Here is a 21,306-nt window from a genome sequence, read left to right on the forward strand (position 1 = left end):
GGAAGTGAGACTGCGACACATGCCTTTGACAATGTAGTCAAACTTTATGTAGCAATGTTTTTATTGTTTTCCTTTTGTTTTGCTCTTGGATGACTAATTTCTGCCTAGAAGCGACAGCGAGAGTTGCTGAGAGGCCACTTGGAGCTTTATTTCTATTTTAAGCGCATTTAAAGCACATGTGTTCAGAAGTGTCATTATGTAAATCAGGTTTGATAATGGAACTCCATTAAAAATTACAGTATCATTTTCTGAGGTAATCTGAGGTGAATTTAATCTGAGGAAAGAAAGAAAACCCCTAAACAAACCCAAACAGGTTTTCTCTAGGAGTGGCACTTCTACTTCTTATGTTGTAATTGATATGATAATAAAATACATTGTATTTTTAATGGAGCAAAATGTTTGCTCTTGTTTGATTTGGAAAATCTTCTAGCATGGTGTATTACCTGTGTAAGGGAGGGAATAACATAATGTTGCATGAAAAGCAGCAAAACAGAACCACCTTTAGAGGACAAAGAGCAGTTGATAGTGGAGTCCGTGGTACGAGATGAGAGTTTGGCAGGGATGGAAGGTGATCCCCAACACTGGACACCTTTAAGATTCAGCTGGACAGGGTGCTGGGCCATCTAGTCTGGACCATGCTTTTACTGGGAAAGGTTGGACCAGATGGTTCTTGAGGTCTCTTCAAACCTGGGATTCTGTGAGTCCATGAGAGGAACTTGTCTGTGTGTGGGAAACTTAATAAGAAAGTTGGGAATTAGCTACTTTTAATAGCTTAAAAACCCCTGCACATTAAGCAAAGTACCGATGGTGGGTTTTTGTTTTAAATACTGCACTGACTATTGAATTGGGTTTAAATGCCATTGTGGTGGCCTGGAGTTGCTGTAATGTCACAGGTTTTCTTAAGTACTAGGAATGGAAAACCAGAAAGTTCCTCCTTTCATTCACCTGCTTTAAAAACACAAAAAAAGGCTGAAACTTCCCTTGGCAATAGCATGAGAGTTTGGGAGAGTTCCCTTGAAGAGGTGGGCTTTGTAGAGTCTGATGTGACTTGGGTAGGGAGCACTGGAAATGAAGGGACTGGATGTTGTTACTTTGTAGTGACTGAAATCCTGGGGACTTCTGTTCTCCTCCGGAGTGAACGAGACTAAAGGCAGATCTGTTATGGTTTCAGCTCCGTTTCTTGTGGTAAAGTCAGTCATCACTTTCTGCAAAGTCCTAGAACAAGCCATTTAAAAGTGCAACTTCAAGTACCCTTTTCTGAAGTGTAGTGTTAAGTATGTGATGCTAATACCCACCTGCAGCTCTTCAGAGCCAATGTTTCTCACTGATTTACAGCACAGTATTTGAAAGGTGGCCCTTTGAAGTTGGCACGCAGTTGAGCAGTCATGCAGGTGATGAATTTTTGCTCATGACAGAAAGTGATATAGCATTTAAAATACAAATACCTAATGCCATTTTCCACGTCCTGACCTCCAGTTGTGCGCCAAGCACTTCCAGATGTGCCTGACCTCCAGGTGCTATTCCAGGCTTTGGGGCCTGCTGTATCTGTCAGTTCTGTAAATAGTTTGAGTGCTGTCAGGTGTCTAAAAGAAAAGAAACCCCTGTGTTCAGACCTCTGGGTTGATCAGTGCGATGTTTATTGTCTGGGGTAGCACAAGGGAAGGGAAGCTGCCTTCAGTTTGGTCTGGAGCACTGTGCAGCATCTCTGCAAGGAAGAGAGCATCTGCAGTGGCCAGACCCAGTATTCTCAAGCAAATGAAAAAAGTGAAACCTAAACCACCCATCAAGAGCCAAAATCTCAAAAAAAATTGACTACAGTGTTCCTTTTTTTTTTTTTTAATAAAAAGGGAAACTATGTAATAATGTACAAACATTTTAAAGGGAAATAATGGCACAGTTGAACGGGAAAATGTGACAGGGGAATGTTTGAAGACATGATGTGCAAAATCTGTTTCTCCTTTACATAAAGAACTCCCAGCCCCTGCAGACCTGTTCTAAGTCTGTAATTACGTAATTACCAAGATCTTCTTTACCCACTCCCAACCAAAAATAAAGGAGGACTGTGAGCTTTGGCAAGTTAAGTAATAAGAAGTTAGGCTACAAGCGATCTCGAGTAACAGGGAGACATCAAATCTAATAATAGTAATGGTCGTGGTTTTAGCCCATCAGAAATGGAGTTTTCTCAGAAGATCTGTAAGGCTGATAAATGGTCAGGACCTGAAGAGCTGTCAAGGAAGATGAAATGGTTGCAGAGAAGTCAATGAATTACGTGCATTGGTATTTATTTGAAAGGATGTTGGGGAGGGTCGTTGTTACAACCATTTATTATGGTGATGGACAAACAAAGCAAGGATGGTGAGGTTTCCTATAGATCTTCTTGATTTGGTATAACTTAGGTTAAATTTTAACCAAGATGCTACTGTAACAGTTGTGTTTTGCATTCCTGCAAATTCTTCAGATAGAATTTATAGGATGAGCACAAAATACGATTACTTGAATTCATCTGGGCTTGGGTTTACAACTTCTTGAGAACAAAACTAATGCATATGAGAAACGAATACAGGATATGTTTTATCAGAGTAAGAAGAATAGTTGGGAAGTACTGAATTCACTCATTATCTTCAAGGTATATTGTGAAATGTAGCTGTTGAGAAGCAGCAGAACTTGGATTAACCACCTGGGTTACTTCTCTGTTTTTCAGTTTGAAACTTTCTTTCCCTAGAATGTGCTACTGTTAAGTAGCACTTTCGAGTGATTGTGGAAAAAAGTTCCAAATTGATTCTTTCTGAATTTCCATTGCTTACTATTTTATTTGTCACTGGTTTTGATTTTGAAACAGCTTTTTTCAATGCGTTTATTTCAGCAGCCTTTTTTAGGCATGAGGTGGAGAAAGTCAGCAATATAAGTATGAATTATTAACCTTCCTAGGTAAACTTTTATCTTACTGAAAAGTCCTTCCCAACCTTTATTCTTATCAGGGAGAAAGAACAAGAAACACAAGAAGAGGAACATTTGATGGAAGAAAAGAAAAAGAAAAAGCAGGAAGAAAAGAAAAAGAAGGAAGGTGCTCAGAAAAAGGTTTGTTCATGTTACTTTTTTAAATTAAATATTCACTTTTATGTGTAACATAGAGACACTGACCCGGCAGCCTTGACTAATTCTGACACAGGTGGCCTGTCCTGTAGACTTTGAGTGAGGCTGGGCTCAGAAAATTCCTGCAAGAGCAGTTGTGGCAGTTTCTTAGCACTCCCCAAGCTCTTACCATCTCCTGATGTTACTGCTCCCAGCACTGTCTCACATGAGCATTCCTCTTCCATGGCAATGTAAATTCAGCTGGATTAATCTCAGCTGGTACTGAACTGGCGCAAGATTCAGAGGCCGTTGCACATTTCCTGTGGTGTGCATTCTCCTGCCACATTTTCTGGATTACACAGTTCTAATCTTAAATAGCCCTTAGGAGGTGGGCAGGAATTGATCACTGTCTTTTCCAGTATAAAAATTATTTGGCATCAACAAAGTGGGTAGATTCCAAACAGGAAAAAAAAAAGATGAGTCTTCATAAAAATGTGCACTTAATCTGTGTAGGTGAATAGTTTGTATGGATTCAGAGGGATACTGCACAAAGTCATGAAGTTAATTCTTCTGAGTGTTTAAAAGTTCATGCCTGAACTGTTTGGTTCAGGAAGCCTCTGAAGTGGCAGAAGGCTGGGTGGGTAGATGGGGCACTGCCAGACTGCTCACCAGGTTTTGTACTGTCTCTTTGGCATCAGTTTTCCTTACATTCCTAATTCCTAGAGTTAAACTCTCATTTTTCAGTCCTTCATTGAAGCTGATGCCTCATTTATGCAAGCAGTTGCTGCAGAAAGTTAGGCCTGAAGCCCTATAATTGTTAGGTATCGTTCTGAGTATAGACAAGTAGTTGATTGGTTTTGTTCTTTTCTTCTTTCAGGCTGCTGAACAAAAAACCAAAGGTAAAGTCACGTTTATTCTTTGTGAACGCTGTGATATTTCTGTAAGTTTGTTTAAAAACTGTGCTTACACTCTTTATTCTTTGTGTCATTTTAAGGGGGAGAGTGTATCTTACTAGGATAGTTTTGTTCTTGAAGTTTTGTTGGAGGAGTTGGGTATATGTTGGGAGTCACAGTGTAAGCTTTTTCTTTGCTTATCTTGCTGGGTATCGTGGAACACTTTTGACAGGAATATATGGATTAAATTCCTGTGAAACATAACACAATGTATGTCATATCTTATGTCATGTTGAGACAGATGTAGTTTTCCATTTAGTTGCTACTAGTTATTTATCTATTTCAAAATCAACTAATTGCCACCCAGAAGGGTAAATCTTTCCTCCGGCGTTCAGGATTCAGCTCAATTTAGCAAGTAAACTCAATTCACTGAACCTAAGAAAAAGCTGTTTCCACAGCTGCCTTTTTTTCCCTTCTGTGTGGATTTTCTATTTGGTAAGTGAATTAAACCGGTTTGCAGCATAGCCCAGGAAGCAGCAGAAATGCAAGACGTTTCCTCTCTGGGGCAATGAACTCTGAAGTGCCTCAAGAGAAATGTTAATGAAGCTATGGCCTTAAAAGAGGCAAGGAAAAGAGTTGAGGTGATGCCTCTCTTCTGGCTTACAGATATTTTATCTAGTCTGTCCTTTGATTCACATGGCAGCACACAAGACTCAGGGCTGTGGAGCAGTTGTGAATGAGTTATTTATTGCTGGATTATTAGGTGACAGACAGGCAAGTAGAGCTTCCCAGATTCCCAAAGACTGGGAATTAGAGCAGAGCCAAGTGTAACATATGGGGTTGACAAAACAACTTATGTTTCAAACTCTTTTTATGTGTTCATAGAGCAGAAATTAAGTATTGCTTCAGTAATACTGAATTCAGAAAGATAAAGTTGTAACTACGCAATGAAGAAACTGTAACAAGTAATTTATTGGAACTCTGTCCGTTCTAAATTTTTCTTACGTAGAAAGTGTGAAATGAGGAAGTTTGAGTCAGAATTTTGTTTCATCTGCCCTGTGAGATCTCATGTAGTTTGTAACAGTAAATTTTGCCTTCAGAAGAAACAACCCCTCAAAATCTGAAGTACATGAAGAAATTTGGAATTTAGACGCGTTAGAGCAATTTCTATCTAAATGGAATATTTGGCTCCCCAGTATTACATATTTTGTTCTCTCTGTAGGCTTGTTTTTGCGTGAAAAGGTTTCACTGTTCTATAAAGTTCATTTTCACATGTTAATACAGTGGCTCTTCATTTCTGTTGACACTGAAATACACAGTTTCTTCTGCTTTCCCCTGTGGGATGTTTCTGTTTTTGTTGTGACAGCTTTGGTTTGCATTGCTTGAAAATGGCAAGTTAATGTTTTTGAGAGTAGTATGGGAGTAACTCCAGTTTTTCAGGTAGACTTGAGAGTTTGTTTTTTGAAAGCTTGAATTTTGTTTGTCCGTTATTCTTGTATTTAAGTGTCCCGTGCTGCTGCTAGAGAATAGACTTGGGAAGAAGAAAACAGGAAATAAAGGTAGTTATGTTAAAGATTAAACAGTTCTGGCTTTTACTGTTCATCTGTCAGAAGCAATAATTCAACTTTTTGTAGTTAGACTTCATTGGAAAGAGTTGGCCTGGCCTGTAGAGAAACCAGACCTCTCCTGTTATGTGCAGTGCAGGGGACAGTGATTATTTACAGTCGTGTTGATGAACCTTCTTCTCATTTCCTTTGGCGGGTAGCTATTAGTTGCTCTGCAGGTTGGTCTGTGTGAATGTTTTATTTCTTCTTCATTATACTGTTCTCTTCCATTTACCTCGAGGAGGGATGTACAAAAGCTTATGATAGGTATCAGAAATGTCTTCAAATACAGAAATACTCAACAAGAGGAAGAAATTGGCTGAATGTTTTTCATGGAGTATTTGAAGATGACTGTAAACTTTACTGCAGTACTGCTCCAAGTATTTTATTTTTATTTTCAAGGTTGAGTGACAAATGCTACTAGAACTAAAAGGCAATGCAGGAATTATAATTGAATTTGGTAGATTTATTTCATATCTAGGCAATTCATTCTAAAGACAGGTCAACACTGTAAAACTGAGTCTACTGACCACAGCAGGCGCGTGCCAATGGACAGGATGTGCTAAAGCTTAAAACTGGGTTGGGGCTGAATATCCCTTTTGCAAAATATCCCTACTGCCAGTTTTTGGTAGGTAGGATCTTTATAAATATGACTTAATGTAGCTGCTTGTGGTAACTTAGAAAAAGACATTGCTTCTTTTTCTGTATGTGTCATTCACTTCTGCAGCTGGGTTGCTATAGCAATGGGAGATGCTTCGGGTCATACAGGAGAAAAATAAGTTATACAACTGGAGATGGGATATGGAAGGGTTTCAGCTGATGGGGGACAGTATGTTTTATTGTTCCTTGTTTGCTCTTGGCAGTATTTTTGAAGGAGAAAGCACTCTCTTGGAGTAGCTAGGAATGGACAAACAGTGGGACATGATGGTAAGAAAGCTTAGCCCTTCCAGTTGGCTTCTGTACTTGAAACCTGCCACGTGATCACGGTGTTTTTTATTTTTTTAATGACTATTAGGATTTAAATGTATTTCTGTAGCACAATGGGAAATGTGGATCTAGTGTCCTATCTAACAATTAACTCCTATGTTTTGTATGAGTTGTTACAAGTGGTTGTAAGGTGATACGGGCTGTTGCATGTTCAGTTGCTGAGGCCTCAGGAAAGAGAAACTGGTAAGGAGGAAAGAGGTTTCCTGTGGGTGTGTGTACATGGTGTGTTGTCAGTTAAATATTGCTCTGAGGCCTCAGCCGGAGCTGAATGTTTCCATTTCTGATGTGGAGCACAAAACCCTTCCAAAATAAACAGGCATTTCCACCAATAGAGGAAAGGTATGTGGCTGCTGCCGGAGGTACTGGTCCAGGGGTAGGAAGTGCTCCCTTACACAGCTCTGGCCTCTATGTAAGACAATTTAAATTATTCTTTCTGTTTAAAGAAAGATCTGTCTCTTTAAGTCTTCTCTGCATAACAGCTTCTTCAGCTGCTGATTTTTTTGTCTGCAACATTGTTTGCTAGGGTATTTTTGTTAGGCTGAATCTTTATAAATACCCTGTTGGCAACAATTCTAGGGAATGTGTGAAAGGAAAAAGGATTGAAGAGCTGATAAGGAGCTGAAATGTTTCTCAATTACTTAAAAACAAATGAAAGTAGTCTTCCTGTTCAGCTGGAGAGGAGTGCTGCAGAATGAGATGAGGTAGGAAATGAACATGGTTTTATTGCACGCTGCGCACTGTACTTCCACATTACTGTTCTTTTATGGTAATTCTTTTGAGAACAGGACGACTGAGCACAACCTATTAGTGTTTATTTTAAATGTGTAAACTCTTGCCAGTTGATACGCACTTGATAAAGAAACTTTGTGTATAAAAGCTTTTGTAATGAAAACATTGAGCTGTGGCTATCAGAGTTTTGTACTGTATGGTAAATAGTCACTAGTATGGTAAATGGCTGTTATTAATAACTACAGCGGGCTGTAAGAGCTATGCTTGTGATAAATACAGTGAGGTTGGATATTTTGCCACCTACTTTTCCTCTAGCCATCCTGCTGCTTTCCTCAAGTCGTCCTCCACACAGTGGTGATCAGTTCCTGGGCTGCTTTACCCTATCCCAGCTGAATTCTGTGCACTTTGTGTAAAATAAATTTCAGGTGCTGGTAGGAAAGAGCTTAAATGATCTGTTACTCAAACAATCCACCGTAGTAATTGGAAGGCAAAGTATCTGTCCAATTCTCCAGCATTACCTACAATGAAGGCAAGTGGTAAGTGTGTAAGCATAGAAGTAAAAAGAGTTAAGTACAGACCACTTTTAGTCTAAGATAAGAAAGATTTTGGTAAACATTTTATTAGAAACATGAGTCTGGAAAATACTGCTCTCCCTTTAGTCTAAAGCAGAGATGTCCAGTCTGCATTTATGAAATTCCTGATCATCATAGGTCTGGCTTTAGCATGTCCACTGCATGTGACTTGGGAGAGATGTGGGAGAGATGGGAAAATGGGAACTTCAGCTCACAGTTTATGGGATGAAGCAGGATGGGAGAAGTTGTAATCGGTGCAGTAATCCTGGGATTCAGCAGCCTGCCCAGCACTGGCCATCCTCCTTTAAAGTGGTACAGTGGATCCTGAGCGGAGCATCATTCCCTTCCATTTGTGGTCTGTTTCTGGAGCTTTCCCTTCCCCCAGGCTGTCTGTGCCCTGTGCCTTAGGGACTCCTCACCAAGTGATGATTTTAATACCCAGCTTGCACAGTCAGGAGGACTGCAGACTGAGAGGTTATTCTACCAGGGTAGAGGCTTGAATGCATTTAATTTTGGGGGGCATCAAAGAACAGAAAACATTTAATAATATGTGGTTGGTAAGCCATTTGTGGTGTCAGAAATGTTGGTATACTTTTTTGAGCTTCCTTTTAAAATGTGCATAGTGTTTTTAATCCTACAAGCAGTACTGTATATTTTCTGTGGAGGAACATGCTCAACTGTATTGCGAATGGGAGTTAAAATGAAAAAAGGGGGAATAAAAAGCTCTGAGATCCTGTCCCTTGCTCTGGCATGTCTGTTTGGATGACAGAAGTAGTGGCATTCCTTTCTTCAGAGCCAGGGTATTATCATTTCCAAATCAGCTGTGTAGATGGCTGCATAGTTTGAAATTGATTCCTCACTTCACCTGCCCAAATGAGCTGTTAGAATATCCTCTCCTTGTACATATTTGGATGTGAATTGCTTTCCTGTAGCTTGTGCTCAGTTCTGCTCATACAGAAATGCAGTTTTATGTGCATTCATAATGTGCTGTTTCTGCCTGTGGTGGATGTTACTGATGTTTAATGGTAGTTCCATAGAAAATGCCCCATCCCTGGCAGTGTTCAAAGCCAGGTTGGACAGGACTTGGAGCAACCTGGTCTAGTGGAAGGTGTCCCTGCTCATAGCAAGGGGCTGGAACTGGATGAGCTTCAAGGTCCCTTCCAAGCCAAACCAGCCTGGGATTCTGTGAAATAAGGAAAACTAAACTTTCTAGAGAAATGTCTCCTCAGTATTTTAAGTAGAATTATGACATATGTAACACAAGTGGTCTTCTTAAAATACATTTTGAGTTTTTCTGGTTTGTGTCATGTTATTGTAGAAGCCAGCAGAGGTTTTTACCTAAGATTAAGCGATGTATTTCAGCCTACAAGTCAGGTACAATTTACAACAGGCTTACGACCTCTGACTCATTTGAGTATTTATAGTTTATGCTTGAATATCTGCCGCTGCCATCTTGTTAGTTAAGTGCTGTGTTTGTACTGAACTGTGGAATGTTGTAGTCACAAAATGTGCCATAAATCATCATTGCAGAAGGAGGGGGGGCACTGTAATAACTGTTTCAATTAGGTCTTAATATGCAGTCGTTTGGTAACCTAATGATAACCTAATGTCATATGTTAAGGTTTTATAACACAAATGTTTTCTTTCTGATAACTCTTATCATGGTGTTGTTTTGCTATTACAAGTATCTTTAAACAAACATGGATTTGCTCTTATAACAGAGATACCACTTCTCTAACAGAGAAGTAATTATGATTTTACAGTCTGCAAAGAATAGAGCATGAAGGTAATTCACAGAGTCATAGTACTGGGTGAAAAGGGGGAGAAAATACAGATGAGGGCAGACGGGGAGAAATTCGCATATTCAAGGAGACAAAGCAAGAAGAATAAGTCCAGGAGGCTTGGAGTTAACTAGTACGGGGCAAACTTTGGTTTCCTGCTTGCTGTTCCGGGTGGGTTGGCTGTGACAAGCCATCTTGAGTTTTTGGTGGCTGTAGTTCAGTGTTACTTAACACACTTTCTGCTCTCACCAATGTTAGCAACATTACGAGTATCTTAAAAGGTAGTTCAAATCAACTTTGCAATTATGAAGTGAAGGAGAAAAAAGTAACAAGTGCGTGGATAGTTTTTACTAAACTGCAAATTGTGTTTGGCTATGTGAGCATTTTCTCTGTTGGTCTTTCTGGTTTGTTTGTCAAAGGTGTCCAACTAGAGGTTAATGGTGGCATTGAGTATTGGTGACTTTTTGCAGGAGAGAGTGCTTGTCAAGGCTGGACACCCTGATCTCTACAACCAAGGAGTGTCAGTTCTGAAGGTTTAAGCCTTCTGTAGCTCTTGTGAAACTGTAGATTCTTTAGCTTTCCATAAACGCTCTTTTCAGATAATGGGGTACCAGCACAATTAGTACATGATTTTGGCAAAAACTTGTCAGGAACAACACACATACACAGACCTCCAGCATTATTTGAGAATAAAATTGAAACCATGAGAGAGAGGCTTCCTAGGGTGCTTCTCTCCTGAGCTGGATTTACAGTACAGCTGCCCCCTGAAGAGATGCAGAGCACTTCGGCGATGTGTCCTAGAGTTGCTGCGGCTTCTGACCACTCAAGTAGGCACCTTCAGTCCTGCTTAATGGTTGAATTGTAAGCTCTGCAGATTCCTCAGCTGGGAATAGAAGAGTAGGTAAGAGCTTAAGTCAGAGATCCTTGATATTATTAGTATTCCTCAGAGGTAGTTTTTAATCTCCTTAGAGATAGTCTGTTACAGTTTGTGATCATGCAAATTTAGGCATGTGCTCATAGTAGAAATACAGACAGAATATTGCTCTAGTCGTTGTTTGCTTTTTCTCAGTTTTTTCAATTAGGAAATGATCTGGGCTTATCAGATTGAGGGTGGCAACAACTTGACCTGTATGTATTTAGGTTTAAATCTGGGAGAAAATGGAAGCTTTCAAACACTAGTATTTTTCAACTGTGGTAAATGTTGTAAGGGTTGATACCCTGCTTAAAGGCAGTATGTTCTCATCAGATTTCTCTTTACATTGTCTGTTGTTGAATAAATTTCAAGCCTGGGACATTATCTCTACAAGAGTGCTTCATGAAGAGAGGATAAGAACAAATTAGATAACACCAGTTGGGCTTTTCTCATCTAGACCTAATTGTAAGGGTGCCCCTCGGTGGGTAATGCCTCCTAGATAAATCCCTGGCTTGCTTTCTGAAAAACAAAACAACTGCCAATACAGTTGTTGACAACTGTATATTATAGAATATAAATTTTAACACAGCTACACAAATGATAATAGTGGTAGTTATGATCAAACTGCATGCTGTTTTATGGTTATTTATCTGCCCACAGTGGGTGCTTTCATACTCCACGATAGACTGCTTTTTCGTTAACGGGCATTGCCTAATGCAGTGTGTTTAAGCTTGTAGGCTGTGACACGGTCAAACTGCTGCACTTGCTGGCATCACAACAGGCCAGGCAATAGTGTATATACTGTTCTGTCAGTTTGCTTATCAAATAACTATCTTCCAGTTATTAATAGAATGTTGTCTGAAACTTATCCATCAGAGCATATATGCCTCAGTAGTAGAGACCAGATGCATTTTTCCAGTTTAACATGCCAATGCCATGGTCTGCTTCTACTGATAGTAACGGACGCAGAACACCCAGCCTACACCTCTGAGCTTTCTTATCCAGCCAGCAGGGTCCAGGATTTGCTTTCTTGGAAATGGCTTTATTGCACAGCTCACCTGTTTTACCAGTGTGGTCCTTTCCTTTCTGAATTAGTCTGTCATTCACTTTTACCTTTCTTCTAAAGAAACACACGCATGAAGGCAGCTGCTTGTCTGCCTTGGGGACTCTCTGAGGTCATTCATGGAAAGCTGTCAGCTGCTGTGATGCGTTCTCCATGAAAACCTTATCAGCTGTGATTTACCTGCAGAGTCCTGACCACTTTCCATTATTAGATTATCATCTTGCTACCTGGAGGAGGTTTGCATCACATATTAGATATCCTATCTATAAGATCTGCAAACTGTAAGCTTGAAGAGAGCTTACCATTACATCAGGAAATGGATCAGCTTGGTTTGATAATGACTGTATTGAGATGGATGCCAGTTTTCTAATGTTACTTGGTCTCTTCCTTGGGAAGGATGAAAGCAGCTTTGAACTGTAACACTGGTACTCGCTCTTGGGGCAGTTGCTTTACAAATGTTGAAGAGGGTTATCTTGGGAAAACAAAGGAAATGAAAATGTGTTTTGATTCTTTTACACTGTGTGTGAAGCCTTTGGCCTGGGGGACCTCGTGTTCTCCTGCTGACTGTCTGCTGTTGACATTCCTGTACTCTGAGAACCTAGTCTGCCTCTTGACTTCCCTGTGTTTTGCTAGATTATTGTAATGCTTTTCCTGAGTTGTTAAAGGTGGTAGGCCATACTTTACAAATCCTACAGGACTACTTAAAATGTCTGTTTAACCAGCTCACACTTGGGAAATGCTCTGAAGCATTTTGGTCGGGTTTGGATCATGCGTCTCATCAGTCAGGTTATTCCTGAACCGGTTTAGGCAGTGTAGTGTGCATTAGCATCTAAAGAGGTGGTTACTCATGAGGTTGATTGTAGGTCCAAGATCACCATGAGAGGAGGTGATTTTCTTTTTAAGCATCCTGCCCTAGCTTTGTGGCATGGCAGCAGTGGCTCCTACTAAGCAGTCTTGTGGGACTTGTGTTTAATAGCACCACTAAATGCTTTGGACACTCCTCAGCTGCCTTGAGCATGTCAGCAACTATTATTACTGTTTGCCCAAAGGGAACAGTTGAACTTGAGGCATTATTCAAGCTCCCGGTTGCCTCTTCCCATGTTAGCAGAAGTAGTTTTCCTGTGTCTTATCACAGTTTGCTGAAGATCTGGCCCCTGTTTCCAGGATTCCCTTAGTGTTTCTGACATAATTTCCAATGTGGCTGCTTCTGCTGTCTCTTTTTTTCAGCAGTCTTTATGGAGCCAGACTCAACTTTCTAAGGCCAGACAGGCTCTCATGAACTTCTGTTTTGAAGAACCTGAGTTTCCAAGCTCCAGAACTGCTGAGTCCTCAGCTCCATTAAAAACAGCGAAGTCTTAGAATTGAAGGACTACATGCATGACTTTAGATGAGCAAAAAGGGATTTTCTTCTCCATCTCCCTGTCAGACAGGCCAAACACATGTTCTTGAGAGACATTTTGAATACTGTTGGAAAGTTGTCTTCATACTGAGCTTGAACAGTCTTTCCTGTAACGTAAGCCCATTCTTTCTTGGCTGATGTGCTCAGTATGTGGAGAGCAGATCTTTGCCCTCTTCTGCAAACATGAGCATCAAGCAAGAAAGTGAAATCACTTCAGAATTTCACCTATAGTTGTACAACTTATGTTCTTCTCAAAAGAAGAGCAATGAAGAGAAGGTGAGTAGAGAGTAAAGATAGTTTTACATATGGCTACAGAACTACTTGGTGAGAGTTTTGAAGGTACAATAGTGCTACACCTATCAAGTTGAAAGTTCAGTTTGAAAACGTTTTAAAAAGTCCAAAATCTTAAATTTCTCCTGTCTTAGCTAAGGTATTCTCACCATCTCTTTATGGTTTGTAGTGTCCTGTCCATTCAGATGTTCTTGTGCAGTATTAGGGTAGCTGAGTCAATTCCATGAGCACATGCGATGTTTCTCCAGTTTGGTCTCTGAATACTAAAGTACAGTTTTGACTATGAAGACTGCGATTTGGTGACTTATTATGGCTGTTAAGACTTTTAAGTTAGAATTAGTTTGTTTTGGGTTGTTTTTTTTTTTTTTTCAATTTCTGGATAGCAACTTTGATACAGAGTGACAATGAACAGTGAAATCCGTAATCCCATTTCACTGGTACCCAGAACGTAGGTGGGATGTAAAGCGTACCTTGTTCTGCTCTGTTGGGTTGTTGCTGCATTAATGTGCCCTTGCTTTCCACGTTTGCCTTTATGCCTGTTTTCCAGTTGGCACTCAGAAAATGTGCTAGGACTTATTTACCATATTCTCTTAATGGAAGAAGTGATTTTCCTGTATAGGTGTTTAACAGAACATGAACTGAACTTGGGCTCTCATTGTGGTCATCAGCGTGGCCAGTGGCAGGTATGACAAAACCATGTGCTCCCCCTGCTGTTAATAGCTGCCTTCTCACATGTAAATGAAGTTTCTTTTTTAAAAGTAAAGTCATGATGTGGTTTGTAATTCTGAGAGATGATTAATGTTAGATATGGCCCATTTTTGCCTCAAGTGTCTTAGTGAGTCTTCAATGAGTAAAATTCAGGGTCATCTGGACAGCATTAATACTATCAGTTGCCAATTACAACTTGCCCTTTATTTACACTGGGAGCTGAGGGCATTTAGATTTGCCTCCCAGCAGTCTATTCTACTCAAATGTGCAGGAAACTACTTTAAATAACAGAGTAATACATTGCTAGGTAAATCTGTAAAGCCATTAAAGAGATGTTATTTTTGCAGCCTGCCCAGACAGGCTTGGCATTTTCCTCTTTCTTTGCACTTGGACTTAGTGCAGAAACTTTTCTTTTTCTCTGCAAAAAGCAGTAATACAACTCGTTGGAAACTGGACACAGTTACTGAAGGTGTGGGAATTTGCCAAAAGCTTGAGTGTGTGCGTGTATATAAGAAAAACCTTAGGGTGTCACATACTCAACCAAGCTGTATTTCACAGGTGAGCAGTTCTTATAATGCTGGTGTTCCTTCTTTTCAATAAGTCTAAGCACTTCTATATGAAATAAATGTGTGTAATGTATGTGGAGTAATTAAATATTCCTTCTGAGTAAAGGGAAGACGTGTCTAAAATAAACTGAGCAGAATTTTTGAATTAAAATGAAGTAATAATATTAAGTTATTATTAGTAATCTTTATTAAAACATCTTTAATTTCTTTTAACATTCATGTAATAGAATCTGATTTACTGGGAGTGGCATTTAATTAATTTAATTCAATTTAGAGAGTTAACTCTATTACATATTAGTACAGAAAATTACCTCTGAACAGTCATTTCTCACTGGTGACATGCAATAAGTTAATTTAGCTGGAGTTGGTTTGGGTGCATTGTGAGTCCTTAGTGAAAGTTGCTATGGTGACAGCCCCATCAACCAGAGCTGTCATCTCCAACAACAAATACCCCAGCTCCACTTGGTGCGATAACACCGCTGCTGCCAGGCTGTAAACATGCACAGATGGATCCTCTCTGCTCCCTGCTTGTTTCTCCTCCTGGTCTTTTCAGTGAACTTGGTCATTTAAATCCTCAGTGATGCCAAGGCTGCATTGCACAGAGAAGGGAAAAGCCTCCTGAGGAATGCTCGGTCATTGACAGACCTACTGCGGCTGTACCCTTCCCACAAAAGGGGTTTTCTCTCAGACTCTGTTCAACAAATTGAACTGAGGTTGGGTGCTTTTTTTTTTCCTGGCTTCATCTTGGCTGCACTGAAACGATTGCAGAATCCCAGACAGATTTTAATTTGCTTTTATTGAGAAAATTTTCCTGAAGAATCTGAAAAGCAGCAGGTCTGCAAACGACTGGAGCTGCTGTCTTCGTGTGTCTGAATAATTTAAAGCCTGTTTTTCATATGTGGCATTAATGCACAATGGCACTGGAGACATAAAAAATCTGTTCAGCTTAAACTGAATTAATGAAGAGTTTTTCTTTAGATGGCATTGAATCTGAAATGAGGAGTTTGCTTCAAATTCTTCTGCCATGGACAGGGACACCTTCCACTAGACCAGGTTGCTCAAAACCTCATCCAGCCTGGCCTTGAATTTAGTTTGGTTTAGCTGAGTAAAGGCTTGTTTTTATTTCAGGCCTTCAAATTCATTATCCAGCCACTCATGTCCAAAGGTAGAAGAGGAACATTTCCATAGGGCTGCTTGTCTTTTCCAGTACTGGGGACTGCATCCAAACGAGGATGTTGTTCTAGATACTAAGTCTGTGAAGGTACAGTCTCGAGTGGTAACAATGTCCCTGTGCGTTTTGTATGTTTTTAAGAACTTGCTCAAAGCTTTGATTCTCCAAACAGTCTTGTTAAAAATTAAATACAAATGAACACATCCTCAGCGCAGTAAGGATCCAGGCTTTGAAATACAAGGCCATAATATTTCAGGTTTAGCTTTCATTGAGTTGGCTGCATAGAGTTTCTGTGGGTGATGCTACCTGAGACTTGAAATAAATCCATGCTGCTGGTCCACACTGAACTCACTGTTGGCACTGCTTCAGTTATTCATGCGGACTGATTTAAATTAATAGCTCAGGTATCTCTACGCTATCTTTAGGTCTGTAGTATAAACATTTCTAAACCTTCTATTGAGATAGAATGTGAACTGGAAGGGTTATGCCAAGATTACAGGGACCTTTTACTGGTTGCCCACAAAATTGTTACTGTTTTAGTATTACACATAAAATACTCATTTGGTATAATAAATGTACATGACAGAGTCAAAGTTTTGTGTTTATACAGGACTCTTGTCAAGTTGACATGTAGAAGCAATTCATGATAGAAATTATGGATTTATGAGATATCCCCTTACAGTACCCAGCCACTTTTATATTTAAAACTGGAATCATTTACATTGTGATTCATTCTCTTCAATTCCCAATGGAAGAGCTGCCTTCAGCTTCTTTTAGTTGTCAGCAGCCATACGGGGTGAGCTGGGTCCTCTGGGCTCTAAACAGATTCTGCTGCAGAAGGGCTGATTCTAACAGTAGCTGTTTGACACAGTGTAGGCAAAAATGACAGTTCTTGAAGCACAGGTTTGTTTATAATAGAATCTTTTTCCCTCTGCTTACTTAAATACAAAGCCCACAGGTTAATGTGTAAGATGGTTATCCACCAGATTACCCTGCTTTCTGACTTGTTTTAAACAAGTCCCAGGGCTTGACCATGTGAACTGTAACCTGTAGATGTGGCGCTGTTCAAGGCTCTTGCATACAGTAAACTGATGGATGCAGAGAGAATTCTAGTTGTTAATTACTTGTATAATTGTCAAATACTAAATACTATGAATCTTAATATCTGTTTGTGTGAATGGTTTAACAGTGATGGGAATTCTGCTGTAAAGAATACCTACTGTTCAGTCTGTGCCCAGATGTGGCTTGGGGAATGAAGCAAAAAGAATGTTGCTGGTGTGATAACTTACCACCTTTGGTAAATTTGTTTAAAATAAACCAAAAAAACCCCTTTTGAATGTGAAAATTGTGTATAAATCAGTGTTTTATGAGATTAAATGCACACAGCTTAAAGGATTCGATTCCTAGTTTTGCCCAGACTTCTTGTGTGGCTCTGTATGAAGTTATTGAATCTGTTATTAGATGGATTTCCCACTAGTACTCATGGTGATGGTAGTGTTAGCATTGTGTAATTGAACACCAAGCTGTTTCCTCTCTCTCTGACTCTTACATTGTCTAGTTACTGATGGGAGGAAGACTTTGGAAGTGTTTGGCAGGTGAGCCACATGCCTGTGGCTTGTATCTGATACGTGTTCCTGTGCTACTGACTTGTTGAGATTATGTTTGTGAGACTGTGTCCTGTTGGTGTGCTACAACTCCATGTGTTTCTCTAGTGTCTTTTTAAAAGCAGTTGGTTGAGTTTAGCTGTTTCTGAAGGCTCAGGGAAGGAGTACAAGGCCTGGAGTGTCTGGCTGTGAAGAGGGCTGAGCTCACTTGCAGAAAAATCTTGTATCAGAAACCTGAACAAACTCTGCAAAGGTTTCTGAGCACCAGCTGAGCAATCCCTCTCTTCCTTCGGAGCAGCCCTCACTTCATTGTAGAGTAGTAGTTTCATGCGCAAGCTAATTCATCTCAGTAATGACTCCATTTCCTTTCTGTGCTTTTTAGATGGTTTTTAAGGCTGCCATTTCTTAATATTATTAACATGAGTGATTAAAAGCTTCCAATAGCTTCATTATTTTCTTTTTTGATAGGCAAGTTGCCTTTGTAATGTCAGTGTATTGTCCTGCTCTGGAGGTGGGAATTGAGTTCACGGGAGTCTGAATTCAAAGCCACATGTGTGACAACATGTTAAATGAAATGTGTCCGTGCTGAAATGTCAGAGGCTTCAGGACAAATGTAGTCTAGAGACCAGCTTCTAGCAGGAGGTATTTACTCATTTATTTGTCACTGCTTTACAGTGGGTACAAATGTAGACAAGTCTGTATGTAGTGAAATATACCTGATTAGTACTGGGGTTTGAGTTACATGAATTCAGAATCATGGCTTCACATCACCTGTAAATGGAGAGCTATCGCTTGAAAAAAGACAGAGGAATTGTTAAGTTCACCTCCTGAAGGAGTGCAGCTATAATTAAACTGTTCCATTGCCCAGAATCTTGATTTATAACTTGGACTTTCAAGTTTGAGGCCTGATGTATATGGTCCATCTTCTGTCTGTGGTAACCCCATGTGTGTGCACTCAGAGCCTTCAGTAAACACGAAAGAGTGTGACTTGCAGTGAAAAAAGCATCGTATTTGCTTTGGATTATCAATGTATTGTTGATGCCAACCTATCAAGCTAATTAGGTGCACCATTTTTAATGGCACAGCTAATTAATTGTGAATTGAAAACTAGGATTCTAATCAGTGCTAACATGGAGGAAAGCAGTGAGGAAAGTATTAAAGCTGTAAAAAGTATAACTGTTCCTCGCAAGATAGCTGCACGTGAGATCTAACTGAATAATGTAGAATGGGGTTGAAGAAAACTTCTAAAACAGGTTGAATCACACAAACCAGGTTTTGTAGATACCAAAAGTATTTGGCAGCCTCTGTGCTGACAGATCTGAAAGACAAAAATGTAGATGCTATTCCAGAGAGGGAAACAAAATGTAGTATCTGAGCTCTGAAGTATGCAAGGATCTATATTTTTATTAAGAGCTTCTCCAGTTCTGAAAAGTGAAATCTGTGGATATAGGGTTGTATCAATAGAGGTGGGCTGGGACTGTTTGCTGCACATTAGTTCAGCAGCTGGTTGGGCTGGGATGGGATACAAAGAGAATGCAGACCCACTTGTGGAGGGATGAAGTGTCATTCCGTATTCATACAATTCCAAGTTCATGTTAATCAAGAACAAAGTGGAGAGCCTCTGGACAAATGGAGCTGATGGAAAGAACACGTTTTAAACATTTAAAAACAAGCAGAAGCTGGAGAGAGTGCTGTGGCTTTTTTCATTGTCATGGCTGAAGGAAGTGGGAGAGCTGAATAAGATGGATTTGGAGCTCCATTTTACATGTAGGATTGCGCTAGAAAGGTTTTTGAGAGGTCATCTGTTCCATCCTCTTGCCCCGAGACAAGATCACTAAACCTGTATCACGTTTGCAGATAATCCTTATCATCCTTATTGTTATAAATATAAATCTTAATTTCCCTGCCTGCTATTTAAACTCAGCAAGTCGTGTTTTGCTGTGGGATGGAGCACATTATTTCCTCCTCCTCCTTTGTATTTTTTTCTTGCTTTGTCTACTCACTGTCTTCTAGACAGAACTACTCCTTTGCCTTCTCTCTGCTGTGGTAGTCCATGTTTCCAGATTCCTCTTTCTTTTGTGCTCTCTCCGGGTGGTCCAGCTCTTTCTTGAAGAGAGATGGTCAGCTCTAGGTACAGGCACTGCCTTAGTGAAGGCTCTAAGATACCAGATTGAAGTTGAAGGGATACTTTGAGCCTTGTAGCTGGTTATTTATTCCATTACATTTGTCTTCTTACAGTAACCTGATCTTTTTACTTCAGTTTGTGATCTGCTGAAGCATTGCATCTTTTTCAGCAGAACTGCTGTGAGGTGAGGTGTTTGCTGTTCTACTTTTAATTCTTCCTGCCTAATAACATGACTTTCCTCGTTGGATTGCAGCCACTTTTTTCACACAACTTCTCTCATTTATCATGGCTGAGTTCTGATCCTATCACTCAGCAATCTGATCACCCCCATCTTCTCTCTCCCCAGCTTGGTGTCATTGGCAGATTTAATATGGAGATTCTCTAGTCCATCATCCGGTTGTTAATGAAAGAACAGCGCAGGCTTGGATCAGGTCCCCGTGGAATCTATTCTGAAGCATACTTCTGTTTTGACAGCAAACCACTGATTCTCCCAGAGAATGTTTCAACCAATTTACATTTAGCTCACATTTCCCCAATTTGCTTATGACAATACAAAGTAAAAAGTCATGTCAGAAACCATTACAAAGTTAAGATGTACAGAGAGAGCTTTGGCTGGTGAGATATGGGTGGAAAATGTGAGGGAACAGGGAGAATTTGTTTGAACTGAAGCAGATGACTGTGTCTAAGCAGAGGGAGGGACAAATGAGTGTGAGGGTAGGTGTTAGAGGATTTGTGGTGTTGATGAAGTCCTGAATGCTTCCCTATTACAGACCTTTGCATAAAGCCAACAGTTAAGAAGGTAACACCTGTACTTAAATGAATTGGGGAGAAAACCAGAAGATGATGAGATAAAGATGGTAAGAGCTAACAAGGGACAGATTTGGGGAAAGCTTGGCTATCTCAAATGGTTCTGATAAAGTGGGTGTATTGAGACACCCAAGTTGTAGCAAAGGAAATACCCTTAGAAACCTCAGTTCTTACAGTTCTATTTACAGAGAGAGGTTGGGCTGAGAGGTGCCATGGAGAGGGGCAGGTATCAAGAGATTGGGGGAATGGTGGGTTTATTAAGACATGCTTGAAATACGCACATCCTGGCAGGAAGACCCTGGGATGCAGAGAGAAGAGAAAAAGGGGAAGAGAGTAAATGGTAGTGTGAAGTTAATGATTCTGTGTTCTGGTTACTGTGCCAGCTGGCAGTGGGGAGCTTTGGAGAACCCACAGGACTGCCAACACCAATGTCTGTTTAACAAAAGTTGGTTTAGTACTTCAAAAATTAGATATGCAGCTGAACAGAATACATTTTCCAGCTCACTTTAATATCTCCATGGTTCTAGCAGATCCAGGAATAAGGATTAAAACAAAACCTTTAATTTTTAAAGAGGTAATATGGGAGTCTCACTGTTGGGAAGGTGATTTGTGACTGGCTCGTCGCTGTGAGCCCTGTAAGTTCACACGATGTTCTCAAAATAGTGGTTTTCCACAGATGATTGTAGAATCTTTCTGGATGACACTTTCAAAGGTTTCTCAGCATCAAAATTAGACATTCATTTTTGAGTGAACTGCAATCCCCTGAATAGATAACAAATGTCAATGTTTAATATATATAAATAAATATATATATCAATTTATGGTGGGTAGTTAAGCTGCTAACCTCATGCTGTGATTGTATGGCTGGATATAGTTACAGAATACATGATGCTCATACCTTGATGAAGCCCGTGAAGTGTGTTCAGGTGAGCAGATCAGACTAGGAGCTGCAGGGTTTGAATTCATCTTTACATAGGTACCTTCTCCTGCAAACCCAAAACCATTTTTGTATGGTTGGAGA

General features: G+C 40.0%; 1 protein-coding gene across 10 annotated transcripts in view; it reads left to right on the plus strand.

Annotated features, from left to right (window-relative positions):
• The window catches only part of TNRC6C (trinucleotide repeat containing adaptor 6C), a 316,377-nt gene that overhangs the window by 233,009 nt on the left and 62,062 nt on the right, over window positions 1–21,306 (plus strand). For all 10 annotated transcript variants that reach the window (XM_061377035.1, XM_061377036.1, XM_061377039.1 and 7 more), the window contains 2 exons: window positions 2,979–3,078; window positions 3,950–3,971. In XM_061377035.1, the coding sequence (XP_061233019.1) occupies window positions 2,979–3,078; window positions 3,950–3,971 (122 nt within the window). The remainder of the gene's footprint in view (window positions 1–2,978; window positions 3,079–3,949; window positions 3,972–21,306) is intronic.

The sequence above is a fragment of the Neopsephotus bourkii genome, unplaced genomic scaffold (genome assembly GCF_033783945.1).
Source record: "Neopsephotus bourkii isolate Nb327-2 ecotype Australia unplaced genomic scaffold, CSIRO-AGI_Nbou_v1 NB_1749, whole genome shotgun sequence".
NCBI classification, from domain to species: Eukaryota; Metazoa; Chordata; class Aves; order Psittaciformes; family Psittacidae; genus Neopsephotus; species Neopsephotus bourkii.